Raw genomic sequence first — 17,629 nt, 5'->3', positions numbered from 1 at the left:
ACACTGACCTTGGACACCTAACTCTTTTAGTCTTTCTGGAGGCAGAGAGCTACCAATCTATCTCTTGTCATCATTGTACTCATTTTTTAATTGGGCTGCATTTCTATTAATGACTTTAAAAGTTCTTTATATTCTGGACCTTCATTGGGACTTAGAGACGACTTATTTGATTTGGGTGTTTTTCTTGTAGGGCTAGAGAGATGGAAGCCAGGGCCTCATGTCTACCAGGCAAATGCTCTGCCACCGAGTTACAACCCAGACATAGTAGGTCTTGATATTACTATTATGCTTGCTTATTAAGATAACTTAGAAGCTTTTCACCATTTTCTTTGGTCTGGGTTATTCTAAGTAACACAGACAATTGTTTTTGTTTAAGTCATGTTTTTCTCCTCTTCTTGAACTAGTTTTGGAAATTGACACTTTTCTGGTATATCTCAACATACATCAACACCTGATAATCTCTGCATGTATATTGCATTGAAGTATTGATAACAATACTCAGTAGAGGCTATAAGCATCCAGACATTTTAAAGGGATGATATAGCTTAGTGTTCGCTAAAACATGTTAATCTGTGTACTAGGTATATGACACTGAGCAAGCTTTAATTTCCTCATCTACGAAATAGAGAAGGCAGGTAGGTGAGGGGAACTACTTCCCGGGGAGGATTGAAAATGTTAGGTAGTTAACTGCTTAGTGTCGTGTAGTACATTTGGCAGGCATTATCCAATATGAACACTTTATTACTTCATTTGTAATATTTTATTTTATTGGTGCTGGGGATTGAACTCAAGGCTGTGTGCATTCTAAGCACATACTCTACCATTGAGCTATACCCCCAGCTCTTCACTGAGATGTTTTAGGCTTAGCAGGGCACAGGTGGCTCATGCCTGTAATCCTAGCTACTCTGGAGGCTGAGAATCACAATTCAAAGCCAGCCTAGGGAGGAAAATCTGCAATACTCTTATCTCCCACTAACTATCCAAAGAAAAAACAAAAACAAAAAACAAAACTGGAAGTGGAACTTCAGGTGGTAGAGCACTAATTTTTAGCAAAACAGCCCAGAGATGGCGCTGAGGCCTTGGGCTCAGGCCCCAAGCCCCAGGACTGACACACTTACACACACACACAAATTTTTAGGTTCAGGTGATTTCACATTTATTTTTTTCTATGAGCTGTAAAGACTACTGATTTTAAAAAGGAAATTCATAATGAAAAAGTTTAAAATAATTCTGAAAATGACCCACAGCATACTAATTCAGCTCATAGCATTCAGCAACTATCAAACTCCACAAACTCCTCAAATGCTAGAAAGGAATCTTCAACCTGTGCCTAAGTATTGCACTAAAAATGTCCATCCCATTAGGCAGAAACCTGACTAATGTGACTGTCTTGTTCTGCTTCACATACCTGAGGTTCCCCAGAGATGTCGATGCAGCTGGTTCTATTTTCAATACATGCTTTTACTACAGGTTCGCCAAAAAATCGATACTAGGGAAATAGAGAAAACCAGCAGGTTACTCTTTCTCTTTAAGCTTACGTGAATCATCACTTAATCTTGGAAGTATACTCTGGTTATCAAGAAACAATAAAGTAGCCTAACAATAAGCTGAGGATGTGGCAGACCTGCACTGTGCCTCCTCCCCACTGTAAATGAGTGAATTTCAGAGGAATGCACACCCACAGTTAATGGAAAACAAAATAGGGGGCTGGGAAGGTGGCTCAGTGGTAGAGCACTTGCCTTGCATGCATGAGGCCCTGGGTTCAATTCCTCAGCACCACATAAGCAAAAAGAAAAAAGCCGGAAGTGGTGCTGTGGCTCAAGTGGTAGAGCGCTAGCCTTGAGCTGAAGAGCTGAGGGACAGCGTCCACGCCCAGAGTTCAGGCTCCACGACTGGACCAAAAAAAAAAAAAGAAAAAGAAAATACAGAGGCCAGGCCATAAAGGACCAGAAGTGTTATGTTGCCGAGTCTAAATGTTACATGTTTCAGGAGGTTGATGGGACTTGGTTTTAATGATCAAGAAACTGCCTTGAAGCCAGGTGCCAGGGGCTCATGCCTATAATCCTAGCTACTCAGGAGGCTGAGATCTGAGGAGTGTGGTTCAAAGCCAGCCCTGGCAGGAAAGTCCATGAGACTCTTTTTTTTTTGGGGGGGGGGTTGGGAGGGGTCCGGTCGTGGGGCCTTAACTCTGGGCCTGGGCACTGTCCCTCAGCTCTTCAGCTCAAGGCTATGGCTCTACCACTTGAGCCACAGTGCCACTTCCGGCTTTTTTCTTTTTGCTTATGTGGAGCTGAGGAATCGAACCCAGGGCCTCATGTACGCAAGGCAAGCACTCCACCACTGAGCCACCTTCCCAGCCCCAGTCCGTGAGACTCATATCTCCAATAAACCACCAGAAAACCAGAAGTGGCACTGTGGCTCAAGTGGTAGAGCACTTGCCTTGAGCTGAAGAGCTCAGGGAGAGCACCCACGATCAGAGTTCAAACCCTATGACCACCACCACCACCAACAACAAAAACTAGACAGGGGGCTGGGAAGGTGGCTCAGTGGTAGAGCACTAGCCTTGAGCTGAAGAGTTGAGGGATAGCACCCAGGCCCAGAGTTCAGGCCCCACGACTGGACCCAAAAGAAAAATTATAAAAAACAACAACAAAACCCCCCCAAAAACCTAAACATTTGTAAAGTGAGGTGGAAAGACTGTGTGAGAGTTTAATATTAATATAGTGTTTTTTAAAGCAATGCAAGCCATAGAACGGTGAAATTGTACATTTCTCATCTTGATATGTCATGCATATTGACATGATCAAATAAAAACTGGTACCTAGGTATACATTTTTTTGAGAGGCTTGAACTTTACTAGATTACTAGGGATAGGACATTTTAAACCTGACAGAGTATAGGATTTAAACCAGAGATATATCATTCTGCCTACAGAATTAGGAGACAAAACTGGAGGCACAGGTGAGAACATGCTAAGGATACACTAAGAAGGCTCATTTATAACCCTAGCTACTTGGGATGGGAGAATGGCAACTCGCCACCAGCCTGGGACTGCTGGGTCTGGTGGCAGGCACCTGTCATCCTATCTAAAATGGGAAGGGCCATGGTGCCAGGCCAGCCATTCAGAAAATCACATGACTCCATCTCAGTGGAAGAAGCTGGATGTGGTAGTGTGTGCCTGCCACCCTAGCTATGGCAGGAAGCAAAAAAATAGGAGGATTGTGGTCTAGAACATACCTGGGCAGAAGCAAGACCGGATCTCAAAAATAACTATTACAAAAAAGGGTTGGAAGGGGCTGGGAAGGTGGCTCAGTGGTAGAGTGTTTTCCTAGCATGCATGAAGCCCTGGGTTTGATTCCTCAGTACTACATAAACAGAAAAAGCCAGAAGTGGTACAGTGGCTCAAGTGGTAGAGCGCTAGCCTTCAGCAAAAGAAGCTCAAGGACAGTGCCCAGGCCCTGAGTTCAAAGCTGCAGGACTGGCCAAAAAAAAAAAAAAGTGTAGGAAGTATAGTTCAGTGGTTCATCATCTGCCCAACAAGTACAAAATCTTAAGTTCAAATACTAGTATCTCCAAACAACAATAAAAACAAAGGCAAAAATGATCTGGTATGATGGCACATACCTGTAATCCCAGCTTCTCAGGAGGTAGAAATAGGATCACAATTCAAATTCAAAGATAGTTTGGGCAAAAAAGCGAGATGAACACTCCCCTTACCTCAACCAACAAGCCAGGTGCAGTGCTTTACATTTGTAATCTCAGCTGGGGAGAGGTAGGAAGATCAAAGTCTGAGGTTGAGCACATGCAAAAATATGAGATCTATCTCAAAAAGAAGCTATGACTACAAGGGCTTGGGCATGGCTCAAATGGTAGAATACATGTCTAGTAAACACAAGGCCTAGAAGTACTCCCAAATGGCATTACTGCCAAAAAAGATAAAAAGCAAAAATTATTACATTTTCTGGTTACCAGGGCTGGGCATGGAGACTAAAAGGTAGTGGTATTGTTAACAAAATTTTAAGAAGAGAAGATTTGAAGAAGTTAAGTTTAATTTTGGACAGAGTAGATATTCTAAACTGGTATGATATTAGATCTCCCAAATAATTTGTTGCTCAGACTAAAATAAATTACTATCTAGTAGGTAATAAATTGCACAAGCAACATGTCCAACCTTGGTGAAAGTCAAGGTAAAAAGCCTTCCATTACTGAGCTGTGTTCACACCTAACTGTTGGCTCTCACGCCCTAGGATACACTCCTTCTACCCCACCCCGACCTGGCTGACTCCCATTCCTCCAGGCTCGGCCAGTGATCCCCAACCCTTCCATCAGTTTGTCTACTAATACCAACTAACTACAGGAAAGCTTTCAAGGGCTTTGCAACATAATAGTAGCTCCTTAAGGAGACAATAAGCAAGTTCCTGCTTGCCACAGTCCTGCCATCCCTTACAATGTACTGTTATACTCTGTCCACTCTATACTGTGTCAGCTGAGGTTAAGACTCCTACGAACTTATTCCTACTTCACTATCCAGTTACTTTTGTCTTCACTCGGTATGCTGGGGGGTGTATGTGATAAGTGGAGAGAGTCAGAGTACATTTCTGTCCTGAGAAGTCATTTAGCTTAGAGCTCAGAACTGCAATCACAAGAACTGAACACATGGCTGATCAAGGGACAGAGCATCAGTCTTCAGCAAAAAAGCCAAGCAAGAGGCAAGGCCCTGAGTTCAAGCTCCAGTACCAATGCACACACACACAGGAGCGCACACGTTCTGATCTCAATGCTCTGTGTTCTAACCCTGTGGCTCTCAGGTAGGTGTGCCTCCCCTGATGGTATATAAAATTAACCACTGAATGTGGCAGTTTGTGAGTGTTTTAATCTATGCTAATCTTTATAAGAAGCATGTTTTTTCCAGTTAATATATGGACTGGCTAAAGCACATCGCTGGGCAATGTCAGATGGTCAAGCATTGAGCAGAGGATATGGTGAGGGGGTGAAGGAAAGTTCCACAGCACAGGAGTGGCCAAAGAGACAGTCTCAGTCTTTGTCACATTCAGAATGGTGCTACCTAACGCTTATTTACACTTGCCTAACAGAGGAGTTACCAAGGCCTTGGGTATTTATTGGAGAAGGATAAAACGATCCAGTAGAGACCCCTTGAGCCTATAATCACAGCTTCAGGCTAGGGTCTGAGAGCTGTAAGATTTTGAGGTTTAGGGCCAGCCCAAGTTAGAAAAGTTCATAAGACTCAAATTTCCAAAATAACTAGCTTCCAGGCCTACCTGGAAGCATGGCTAAAGTAGTAGAGCTCTAAGGAGAGCCCCAGATCAACTCTCAGTACTGCCTGCCAACTCCCCTCAAGAAAAGACCCAATGGGTCAGATGAAGCAGGTAGACAGAAGGAGACTAGAAGAAGAGACCAGAAACAAGAAAAGAGCAAATGACTGGATGGATACTGATAGGTTCAAAAGAGATTGGGTCTGACACATGGGACCTGGAAGAGTATTTGTGAAGAGTTAGTTCAAATAACCAGTGTTAGGGTTTTCTGGAGTACTAAGGTCAGCAAACAAAGTGCCAACCATTCATGACTGAAGATGTATGTTACAGTGATTATAGCACAGACCTAATGGATGGAATCTAAGTTGAGAATGAGGTAACTCTCATTAAACATTTTAAATGTTTATTGAATAATACAAAAAAATCTTTTCAGTTTTAGAAGTATTAACATTTCAGATGCTTAGTTTTCGAACATCTTGCCAACTGTGATGGTTTCTTCTCATCAGTAAACAGATATCACCCTGTTACAGTCCACAAGCCCAGTGCGAGTCATTCCTGGTGTATCTTTCATATCTGGTACCAGAGCAAAAACTAATCTTTCAAAAAAAAATACACTTTAAACACAACCACTTCTCTTGTTTTCCCCCTGGAGTGGCAAGAACAACATCTTGCTACAGCTCAAGCTAATCACTCCTGAGACACGCCTGCCTCAGCCTCCCCCAGTGCTGAGGTCGGGTGCACCAGCTCACCCAGCTCATCCTCTGCATCTGGCCACTTCTTCTGCTACTATCCTGGCGCTCTATTTGCCTGGAATATGCCACCACTAGCCTTATTATCACTGTAGTTCTTAGGAGCCAAAGAACTTAAAAAATTCTATCAGATCACGCCCTTGCTTTCAACTACTCAATGATCCTTGGTCACATGTAAAAGAAAATCCCAACCCTGACTATAACCTAAAAGACCCTACGCAGCTACCTCCTGGACACCTTCTATCTACCTTCCAGCTCTCTGCCTTATTTCTAGGCCCACCACATCCCTTGCTTTCATCCCTGACTTGCCAAGTACATCTTCCTCCTGGGACCTTCACGCTTATTCCCCAGGCACAGGCATCACACCTCAGGCAATCATGGCGTACCCTCACTCCATTCCCATCTCTGCTCAAGTACTGACTCATGAGACTTTCTTGACTTCCAGCAGAGAGACTTACGGGCCCATCTGTCTCTCCTTGCTTTGTCTCACTTTTCCTCAAAGCACTTATCACCTGATAGTATTACAATCTTATTTTTCTGCCTGCCTCCAAAGAATATAAATCCCAAAAGATTTCCTGTTTTGCTCACCACAGTGCACATTTGCCTAGCATAGGTGCATTTCACAGAGTAAGCATTCAGTAAGTATTTACTGAATATACAAAGAATCCTTTTTTCAAGTTTCTACCTTTGGTTTGTTATTTACATTTGTGTGTGTGTGTATGTGTATGTGTGTGTGTGTGTGTGTGTGTGTGTGTGTGTGTGTGTGTGTGTGTCTTGGGGCTTGACTCAGAGTCTAGGTATTGTCCCTGAGCTTTTTTTGTGCTCAAGGCTTGTGCCCTACCACTCTGGGCTTTCTTGTGATAAATTAGAGATAAGAGTCTCACAGACTTTGCTGCGTGGGCTGCTTTGAACCATGATTCTCAGATCTTAGTCTCCTGGGTAGCTACGATAAGATTATAGGTTGAGCTGTTATTTACATTTGTATAATTCAAGAATATAAGATGAGCCTGGCGCTGGTGGCTCACGCCTGTAATACTAGCTACTCAGGAGGCTGAGATCTGAGGATCACAGTTCAAAGCCAGCCCGGGCAGGAGAGACGGTGAGACTCCTATCTCCAATAAATCACCAGAAAACCGGAAGTGGCACTGTAGCTCAAGTGGTAGAGGGCTCGCCTTGAGCTGAAGAGCTGAGGGACAGTGCCCAGGCCCAGAGTTCAAGCCCCACGACCGACAAAAAAAAAAAAGAATATAAGATGGGGGCTGGGAAGGTGGCTCAGTGGTAGAGTGCTTGCCTTGCATGCATGAGGCCCTGGGTTCCATTCCTCAGCACCACATTAGCAAAAAGAAAAAAGCCAGAAGTGGCGCTGTGGCTCAAGTGGTAGAGCGCTAGCCTTGAGCTGAAGAGCTGAGGGACAGCGCCCAGGCCCAGAGTTCAGGCCCCATGACCCGACCCAAGGAAAAAAAAAAAAAGATGGGTGTGGGTGGTTCTTGCTTGTAATCCTGGCTACTCAGGAGGCTGAGATCTGAGGGTTGTGAGTCAAAGATGGCCCAGGCAGAAAAGTCCCTGTGGGACTCTTATCTCCAATTAACCATTCAAAAATTGGAAGTGGTGGGTCTAGGCATGTGGCTTAGTGGTAGAGAAGCCCTCGGTTCAATTCCTTAGTACCACTGTGTGAAAAAGGCAGAAGTGGCGCTGTGGTTCAAGTGGTAGAGCGCTAGCCTTGAGCAGCGAGAAGCTCAGGGACAGTGCCCAAGCCCTGAGTTCAAGCCCCACAACCAAAAAAAAAAAAAAAAATCTTCACAGCTCTTGATTCCCTAAATAGTGCCACAAGAGCTTGCCAAGCCTCTCTCGGGAAGAACTGTCCATATGGGATCAACCAGTCTTCTGCCCGCTGCCCTATGCTCCTCTGGGGGATAAAATGTCAGCTTCTGCTCGAAGTGGATTGCGTGTTCTCATACAAAGAAGGGTCGGTTACTTACAGGTCCTACGCAGTTGAGGACAAGTGTTGTCTGTTTAGCCATTTCATCAAGTGAGGCTGAATTATTGATGTCACAAACTATTATTCCAACTTCAGATGGTAGTGTCGGTCTTCCTAAGATAAAATACAAGTCACTTAAAGCAAACCTGAGTACAATATTACATTTTCCAGATCTTCTTTTCATAGCAATCAGTAATATCAAAATTACTCTCAATCAGCAAATATAAAAAGGTATGGCTACGAGGAAAATGGAGTTGATACTAGGAGTTCTAAATATTAAAAAAGCAACATAGAAATAGCCCTGCAATATGACAATCTTACAATCTAATTTAGACACCAAGTAAGTGTTTTGTCCTTACATCCTGTCCACCAAGAAATTTCTATTATAAAAGCAGTTTCTCACCAGTTAGTGAACAATTACAAATTGGGTGGGGTGGGGTGTGTGTGTGTGTGAAAGGAAATTGTTAAAACTTCCATAAGAACACAAGAAGACTCTGAAGTGAATCCACTTTCAAGTAGTAAACTATATAAAATCACACAGGTACACAAGGAAATAACTAGAACTGACCCACCACAGCAATGCAGGTTCTACATGTGAAGGTAGATGTTGCACCATTACTAGTTTGAGGGAATATAAATGGCAGATAGCTGGGCCATACCTGTATGGACCAGTTGAGCAGGAAAAAGAAATGGAAACACGTATTTTACCAATAATGTCTTTTACAAAAATAAAAGTAACAGAGCTCAAGGTTCTATGTACTGGCAGAGGTAGCAGTAAGAGTTGTAGGAAAGTCTAGCCTGTCTGCTCTCTTTATACTAACACAAACCAAAGACTCCACAGTTCCTCTCTAAGCAGGGACTTCTGTATTACTTTAAGATAAAGCAGGAGTGTAGAATGTCCAAGACTCTAACAGGGTGATTTGTAAGTTCAATGTCCAAGCCAGACATATAGGCAAAAAAAAAAAAAAATTCTACAAGCAAAAACTAAAAACAACAACAATAACAAAAAACACACACACAAGAGTAATGGAATTGTGGCTAGTTGTGTGTTTAACATACAGAGACCCAGCTGGGCACCTGTGGCTCACACCTGTAATCCTAGCTACTCATAGGAGGTTGAGATCTGAGGACTGGATTCAAAGCTGGCCCAGGCAGGAAAGTTCATGAGACTCTTTATTTCCAAGTAAGCACACACAAAAAAGCTGGAAGTGGAGATGTGGCTCAAGAGTGCTAGCTTTGAGCAAAATTGCTCTGGGACAGTGCCCGGGCCCTGAGTTCAAGGCCCAGTACTTGTACAAAACAAAACAAAACCATATGGAGACTCTGAGCTCAACCCCCAGCATTAAAAATGAAGCAGGGAAATCCTGTGTTTAAAGCTCTAGGTCTTCCTCTCTTCCTCAAACACAAGGCAAGGCACCAAAGCACATGGGCAGGCCGCATGGTCCCTGGAGACTAGGGTGCAGGCAGAAGGAATCACCAAGTGTTGGACTATTTCATAGAAGATTCTGCATTCTGAGGATGAATGCATTTTAAAATGTTTTCTTTCTGGAATTTTGAGGTGGAACAAAGCCTGATGTGTGAGCACCACACACTCTGGGGGTATAGGGACATGAACTGGAGGGCTGGGGGGCGGAGAACTGAAGGAGTTGGGCTGTGGGGGGGCAGGAAGGTGAGGTCTGCTGGGGGGCAGGGTGTAGGCTGGCAGAAAGCTGGGGCACAGAGACTGGAGGGCTAGGGGGGCAGGGCCAAGGGGAAAGCCAAGACTGGGGGACAGGGGTACAGGAAGGGGAGAACAGGCTGAGGGGCACAGGTCCTGGGTTAACAGGTCTGGAGGTAGCTGGGCTCCTAGGGCAGGGGACAGGCCTGGGGCATGGGGTGGTGGTAGGGGAGCAGGTCTGGAGCACGGTGGGGGGCGGGGTATGACAGGGCTGGGGTGCAGGGCTGGGGTAGCAGGGCTGGGTGGGGACAGGTCTGGGGCACAGTGGGGAGGGAGGGTGTCAGGTCTGGGGCCCAGGGCTGGGGTGGTGGTGGGGGTGCCAAGCCTAGGGCACAGGGCTGAGGGGGGGGAGGTCAGGGGGGAAATCAGGTCTGGGGCCGGAGCGGGGGTCAGGCCTGAGGCGCAGGGCCGGGGTGGCGGGGTGGGGGTGAGGTCCAGGTCAGGTCTGAGGCGCGGGGGGGGGGGGGGGGGTTGGGGTCGAGGTCAGGCCTGGGGCACAGGACTGGGGTGGTGGGGTGTCAAGGTCAGGACTGAGGCGCAGGGCCGGGGTGGCAGGGTCGGGGGTCGAGGTCAGGCCTGGGGCGCAGGCCCCGGGGTGGCGGGGTCGGGGGTCGAGGCCAGGCCTGGGGCGCAGGCCCCGGGTGGCGGGGTCGGGGGTCGAGGTCAGGCCTGGGGCGCAGGGCCCGGGTGGCGGGGTCGGGGGTCGAGGCCAGGCCTGGGGCGCAGGGCCAGGGTGGCAGGGTCGGGGGTCGAGGCCAGGCCTGGGGCGCAGGCCCCGGGTGGCGGGGTCGGGGGTCGAGGCCAGGCCTGGGGCGCAGGCCTCGGGGTGGCGGGGTCGGGGGTCGAGGCCAGGCCTGGGGCGCAGGCCCCGGGTGGCGGGGTCGGGGGTCGAGGTCAGGCCTGGGGCGCAGGCCCGGGGTGGCGGGGCTCGCGGGGCCGAGCGCGCCCCGGGCCGGCCGCCGCTCTGGCGGTTACCGAGCTTGAGCGCCGCCCTCTCCAGCACTCGCAGCAGCTTCTCCCGGGAGCGGCCCGCCACGGCCCAGGGCAGGCGGAAGCCCCGCTCCGGGGCCGCCTGCTCCCGGGCCACCTCCTCGGTCACGAACTGGCCGGTGAAGCCAGAGGCGCCGAACACCACCAGCTGGAAAGGCCTCTTCTCCATCGCCATGACGCGTCCACAGCGAGCCGAGGCCCGGGGCGGGCTGAGTCCACCGCGCCTGCGCCTCAGGCGACCCGCGTACCGGGCGCAGCAACCGCCGCCGTCGTGGCCGCCGCAGCCTGCGCCGCCGCCGCTGCCGCCGCCGCGCCCCGCTCCCTCCCTCGGCGCGCGCCGCCGCGCAGAGGCCACGCCCCGGCCACGCCCACCGCGCCTCGCGCTCCGCCGCCGCCGCTGCCGCCGCCGCGCCCCGCTCCCTCCCTCGGCGCGCGCCGCCGCGCAGAAGCCACGCCCCCGGCCACGCCCACCTCGCCTTGCGCTCCGAACGCGGCTGCGCCCGCGCCCGCGCCGCTGCCCCTGGCGCCTCTCAGCCCGGCGGCGGCGGCTCCGTCTGCGCAGTCCGTCGCGCTCCGGCCGCCGAGTCCCGGTCGCCGGGGTGGCAGCCGGTGGTTCTCGCCCCCACAGGCGTGGCGCGAAGGTGGATCCGAGGGGCGCCCGCGCCCGCCCGTGGCCCCCGGGAGGCCGGGGCAGCGGAGGCTCACGGGCAGCTCCGCCGGTCCGCCCCGCGCCCTCGCCCACGGGCTCTGGTACCGGGTCCGGCAGCGGTGCCGGGCAGCCTGGACGGCCGTGCATGAGGCGGCCGCGGGGACCCGGGGCCGCGGGACCCCGGGACGAGGCCCGCCGAGAACGCGCGGCGTCCGCGGAGGTGAGCTGCGGGGAGCGGCGGGGCCGGGCACCGGGCGGGACGGGGCACCGGGCGGGACGGGGCACCGGGCGGGACGGGGCACCGGGCGGGACGGGGCACCGGGCGCCGGGCGGGACGGGGCACCGGGCGGGACGGGGCACCGGGCGCCGGGCGGGACGGGGCACCGGGCGGGACGGGGCACCAGGCGGGACGGGGCACCGGGCGGGACGGGGCACCGGGCGGGACGGGGCACCGGGCACCGGGCGGGACGGGGCACCGGGCGGGACGGGGCACCGGGCGCCGGGCGGGACGGGGCACCGGGCGGGACGGGGCACCGGGCGCCGGGCGGGACGGGGCACCGGGCGGGACGGGGCACCGGGCGGGACGGGGCGCCGGGCGGGACGGGGCGCCGGGCGGGACGGGGCACCGGGCGCCGGGCGGGACGGGGCACCGGGCGGGACGGGGCACCGGGCGGGACGGGGCGCCGGGCTCACGCCTGTAACCCCAGCCTCCCGGGGGCGAGATCCGAGCGTCGCGGCTCGAAGCCGCCCTGGCCGCCCCCAAAGCCGCCAGTGAGCCGCGGCCGAGCGTTAGGGCGCAGCGCGGAGGGGAAAAGCTGAAGGACAGAGACAGACAGACAGACAGACCGAGACGGACACACCGAGGGGAGGCTCCCTGGGAGCCCCCAGCGAGGCGCCCCCGCCGGCCGCGGATGCCCCCTGACCCCTGCCGCCCCGGGCCCTGCCGCCCCCGCCGGCCGCGGACGCCCCCTGACCCCTGCCGCCCCCGCCGGCCGCGGTCGCGGACTCGGCCCATAGGCTTGGAATGAACGGGTTTCTCTCTGGTTTTGCAGGAGCTCCTGAGGAGCGCCCTCGAATCCCAGAGGTCACCGCCCGCCGTGGGTGACAGAAAGCCGGCCGAGCCCCTGGAGTGGCACGGGTGACAAGCCGTGGTTCCAAGTGAGGTGTCTGCGTGTCGAGCTGATCAGGGGTGGACCTGTGGTGAGTAATGATGTTGGCCAGCTTGATGGAACTGAGAAGCACACAGGAGTCAGGAAAGCACGTCACTGGAGGTGTGTGAGGACGTTTCCAGAGGGATTAACCAAAGGGGCCTACCCTGAAGGGGAGTGGTGCCATCCCATAGGCTCAGGACCAGATCCAACGGAAAAAGTACCCCTCTCCCTTTCTTCTCCCTACCCTCCACACCCACCCCTCCATGATGACTCAGACTTCTGAAACTGAGCTGAAACGGACTGGTGCACCCACTAGCTCTGAACCTCAGTCTCCATCTTCCTGATTTCTACTTCCTGAGTAGCTGAGATTACAGGCATCTGCCACTGCACCCAGTTTACTAATTTTTTTTTAAAGATAAATAGGCAAAACAGCTCCTAAATATTTGTTTTGATTTTGCCACTTGGGGGCTAGAATTACCTACTGGTTTCTAGCATCAGGCCTCTGAACAGCCCAGAAGGCAGTAGTTCTCGACAGAAGTTGCTTCTCACACAGCTGCATTTCAGAATATGTCCAGCTCATGGAGAGTTGCAAAATAGCATGTGTCACTACTGGTCTTCTTCCAACCTCTGCTCCTCCTACTAGAATACTCAGTGGAAAGAATTAAGTCCAGGCTGATGTTTAAGTGCTTTTTCTGTCTATTGCTATTGTCTATGTGTCTATTGCCATCTTCTTTCCCTTCTCTTCTAGATTCTCTTGCTCATTCTCTAACACACACATATATATACACACATACATACACACACCTATATCCTAGATACACAGATATACATACATATACATGCACATACCTACATATGTGTAAAAAATTAAAAGCTGGAGCTAAACATGTAATATAGCTCTGGTAATGAGTGTTCACCTAATTAAAGAATTGATTTCAAAGAAAAAGGATCTGTTCTTCTCGGTGCTATCAGATTCACAGTAGTGGGGCTGGGAAGGTGGCTCAGTGGTAGAACACTTGCCTTGCATGCATGAGGCCCTGGGTTCGATTCCTCAGCACCACATAAGCAAAAAGTAAAAAAAGCCAGAAGTGGCACTGTGGCTCAAGTGGTAGAGCGCTAGCCTTGAGCTGAAGAGCTGAGGGACAGCGCCCAGGCCCAGAGTTCAGGCCCCACGACCAGACCCAAAAAACAGAAACAAAAAACAGATTCACAGTAGTAAAGGCAAGTTATTTAACTTGTAGTTTCTTAGTTTCTTAGTAAAAAGATTAATAAGTTTGATGACAAAGCCCTATTTTATAACATCCTAACAGCGTATACATATTTAAGCAGCAGCAATATTGTGAAGTTAATGTATATCGTCATCTAAGTGATCATTTGGTCAGCAATGCCATCCTTAACTGATGACCAAAGAATAATAAATCATCTATGCCTATCTACTTACGTGCGAACTTTTGAAGTCTAAGAAGCAAGACAGTTTTTTCTTTTTTCCTTTTTAATTTTTCTTGTCAGTCATGGGGGCTTGAACTCTGGGCCTGGGTGCTATCCTTCAGCTCTTCAGCTCAAGGTGAGCCCTCTACTACTAGAACCACAGCGCCATTTCTGGTTGCGTGGTGGTTAATTGGAGATAAGAATCTCACACTTTTCCTGCCTGGGCTGGCTTTGAACTGTGATCCTCAATCTCAGCCTCCTGAGTAGCTAGGATTACAGGTGTGAGCCACCTGCACTCGGCTTTGTTTTTTGTTTTGGCTGATTCTTGGGCTTGAACTCAGGGCCTAGGCGCTGTCATTGAACTTTTGTACTTAAGGCTAGTGTTCTACCACTTGAGCCACAGCTCCACTTCCAGCTTTATAGGTGGTTAATTAGAAATAAGAATCTTGGTGGGGGGGTACCCCAAGATTCTTATTTATGTGGGGGGAGATGGGAAGGGATGGGAAGGGGGAAACAAAGGAGGAGGCAACAATGCTTGATAAGAAATGTATTCATTACCTTGCCCATGTAATTGTAACCCCTCTGTAAGTATTTTCACAATAAAAAAAAATAAGTTGGAAAAAAAAAGAATCTACTGCTCAGATTGGTTTCAAACTGCAACCCTCAGATCTCTGCCTCCTGAGTAGCTAGGATTACAGGTATCCGCCACTGGCACCTAAGATACAGTTTCTAATGTAATAATCTTTCAGGATGGTTTTATTTATCCTGGCATGTCAGCTGACATCAAAACACAGCTTTCCCATGCTTCCTCACTTTGTGCTGTCCACTTATGGGAGAAATACCTCAGAGAGGGTCTGGGAAGGTGGCTCAGTGGTAGAGCGCTTGCCTTGCATGCATGAGGCCCTGGGTTTGATTCCTCAGCACCAGGTAAGCAGAAAAAGCCAGAAGAGGCGCTATGGCTTAAGTGGTAAAGCACTAGCCTTGAGCTGAAGAGCTGGGGGACAGCACCCAGGCCCAGAGTTCAGGCCCCATGACTGACCAAAAAAAAAAAAAAAGAAATACGTCAGAGAATCTCTCTCTTCACCAGGTTGCTTGAATTTCTTACTCAAGCCCACAGGAGAGAACTCGTCCACTGGGAGAACTGTCCTGTTGTTTTGCATTACTCAATCTTATTTTCAGTGAGTATGCATATTCCCCAATTAGTTATGCGAGATGGAGCGCCTGCTGTGTTAGGGACTGAGCTGGACGGTAGGGACCGAACTTACTAGGCTTGCGCTGGATGATAGGGACTGAGCAAAAGCTGGCTTCCAGTTAACCTTGGAGCCTTGGGTTCAAAGACCACGTTTTGAAATCCTTGCCTGTTATAGAATGCTAAATCACCTTCCACTAGCAGTTTCCTGTAAGACAAGCTGGAACACATTCGTTCTGCGTTTCCAATGGATTCAGAGTCATAATGGCTTTTAAGCATTAGGTATATGCCAGTCATGTTTACAATTCTGAAAGTTCCCTATTTAATCTCACGTTTAAAATAAAGGCTAATGGGCATAAGTTCCAAACACAAATGCCTAAGGATTTAAATTGAGTGAGAATTTGAACCTTCAAAGCCTTGTTGTTTTTCAACTATCGCATAGTGTCTTTCTCCTAGTGGAATTTTTATCTTTCCCACAAGTAGCTATTTTCCAAAAAGCAGATTTTCCAAACTGTGAGAGTATTAGATTGAAAGATATGGGCATAATTAGCAAAAATCACGTTCCGGCGTGGAAAGAGCCTGAGAGGCAGATGCAGCGCCGTTCCCCACCCAGTCCCCGGCCCCGGCACCCTGCAGCCTTGCTCTGGTCTCTCTCACTCTGGCTGTTGCTTGTATCCTTTGAAATGGTCTTCGTGATACTCCGGCAAAGGCAAGCTCCACGTGAGCTGCAGTCACAAATGATCCAGACTGAGAGAGTGGTTCTGTCCCAGCATCTGTGCCAGGCTGGTGAGTGCGCAGAAAGAGTGCCACCTCTAGAAAGACATGTCACACACCCCAGGCAGGTGTTTGCTAGAGTTGTTTGTTGTGTAGGGACAAAGCCCAGATTGCTGGTGTCTCAAGAGTGTTAGTGAATGTGTTTAGGTAGGGAAGCAGAGGAGGTATTAAGCGTTCAGGGTGGGGGCTGGGAGTGTAGGGGATGGGGTCAGCTTTCACACGGCCAGAGTGGTGCCTGAGGGAGAAGGACCTGGCTACATAGCTCACTAGAACATTCCAAATAATATACCTTGGCAGATACAAGGCCTGTTGCTGGTGAGGCACAGGGGGCAGATGCGTGAAGATCCGTGACCGGGCTACCCCACGTGGGACCAGATCTCTGAAGGTGCCCCTCCCTCTGCCCAGCCTGGGGTTTGGGTTCGAGGAAACATCATGGTGAATTCCCAGAGAGTTTATTAGTGAAGCAGAGCGAAGGGCAGTTAGAGAGCTAGACCGCGACCTGACATGGGTGCCATGAGTGAGCGCCCGTGGGGGCTGGCTCCAGCGCACCTTTTCTTTGCATTTCCTTTCTGACATGAGCATTTCCTCATGTGTTTCTTTGCCATTCTTACCTCTTCTTCTGAGAAGTCTCTCCTTAGTTCCTTTGCCTATTTAGTGATTCATTTATTAGCTTTGGATGGGGTGATTTCTTGAGCTCCTTATATATTTTGAATATAACACCTTTGTCAGATGTATTGCTGGTAAGTGTCTTTATTTAATCCTTCTTTTACAAAAGATTGAGGGTATTTTTCCCTGTAAACTAATGAGATATTGAAGTATCCATATATATATATATATTTATATATATATATATATTTTTTTTTTTGGTAGGTTGTAGGGCCTGGGCACTGTCCCTCAGCTCTTCAGCTCAAGGCTAATGCTCTACCACTTGAGCCACAGCTCCACTTCTCGTTTTTTCTGCTTATGTGGTGCTGAGAAATCAAACCTAGGGCCTCATGCATGCAAGGCAAGCGCTCTACCACTGAGCCACCTTCCCAGCCCTGAAGTATTCATATTTTTATAATTAAGATTGTTTTTTCCTGGTCTCGGGGCTTGAACTCAGGGCCTGGACACTGTCCCTGAGTTCAAAGGACAAGGCTAACACTCTATCACTTGAACCACACAGCACCACATTTGGCTTTTTCTGAATAGTTTATTGATAGAGATACAAGTCTCATAGACTTTCCTGTCCAGGCAGGCTTCAAACTGTGATCCTCAGATCTCAGCTTCTTGAGTAGCTAGGATTACAGGTATAAGACAATTGCACCCAGTTTGTAATTAAGCATTTAAAATTATTTCAAAGATACATTAGTTCTTTATAAAAGTAGCAACTTTCATCAGAAACTTTTCTTTTTGTCTTGTTTATCTGTCTTTGGGAGGAGGGTAAGGGGGGCACAGAAATGAAGGACAAAGGGGGAACACATGCAGCAATGGTATTAGACACTATGTTGAAAATGAACTGAACAACCTGTGGGTGGGGACAGGATGGAAAAACTGGGAGAAAGGGAGGGAAGGGATGACATTGTCCAGAAATGTACTCTTTACCTGACTTATGTAACTGTAACCCCTCCTCTGTACATCACCTTATAATAACAATAAAAAATAACAAAACAAAAAAGATTTCCTTGTTCATCCTAGAGCATGCTAATCAGCAGGGCACTAGGATAAAGAGGAGAGCGAGCTGCTCTTCTT

At 49.6% G+C, this 17,629-nt stretch overlaps 1 protein-coding gene across 1 annotated transcript in view; it reads right to left on the bottom strand.

Moving 5' to 3' along the window:
• The window catches only part of Sccpdh (saccharopine dehydrogenase (putative)), a 31,047-nt gene extending 20,038 nt beyond the window's left edge, over positions 1-11,009 (bottom strand). Inside the window, exons 1-3 of the mRNA XM_070023193.1 lie at positions 10,693-11,009; positions 8,002-8,114; positions 1,409-1,489 (exon numbers count right to left, since the gene is read on the bottom strand). Coding sequence (XP_069879294.1) covers positions 1,409-1,489; positions 8,002-8,114; positions 10,693-10,882 — 384 coding nt within the window. The 5' untranslated portion in view covers positions 10,883-11,009. The remainder of the gene's footprint in view (positions 1-1,408; positions 1,490-8,001; positions 8,115-10,692) is intronic.
• Between the last annotated feature and the right edge of the window lie 6,620 nt (positions 11,010-17,629).

This window comes from Dipodomys merriami, unplaced genomic scaffold (genome assembly GCF_024711535.1).
Source record: "Dipodomys merriami isolate MVZ:Mamm:240054 unplaced genomic scaffold, mDipMer1.0.p SCAF_158, whole genome shotgun sequence".
In the NCBI taxonomy this organism is placed as follows: Eukaryota; Metazoa; Chordata; class Mammalia; order Rodentia; family Heteromyidae; genus Dipodomys; species Dipodomys merriami.
The sequence above is the reverse complement of the archived record's forward strand: the minus strand, read 5'-3'. Positions and strand labels throughout refer to the sequence as shown.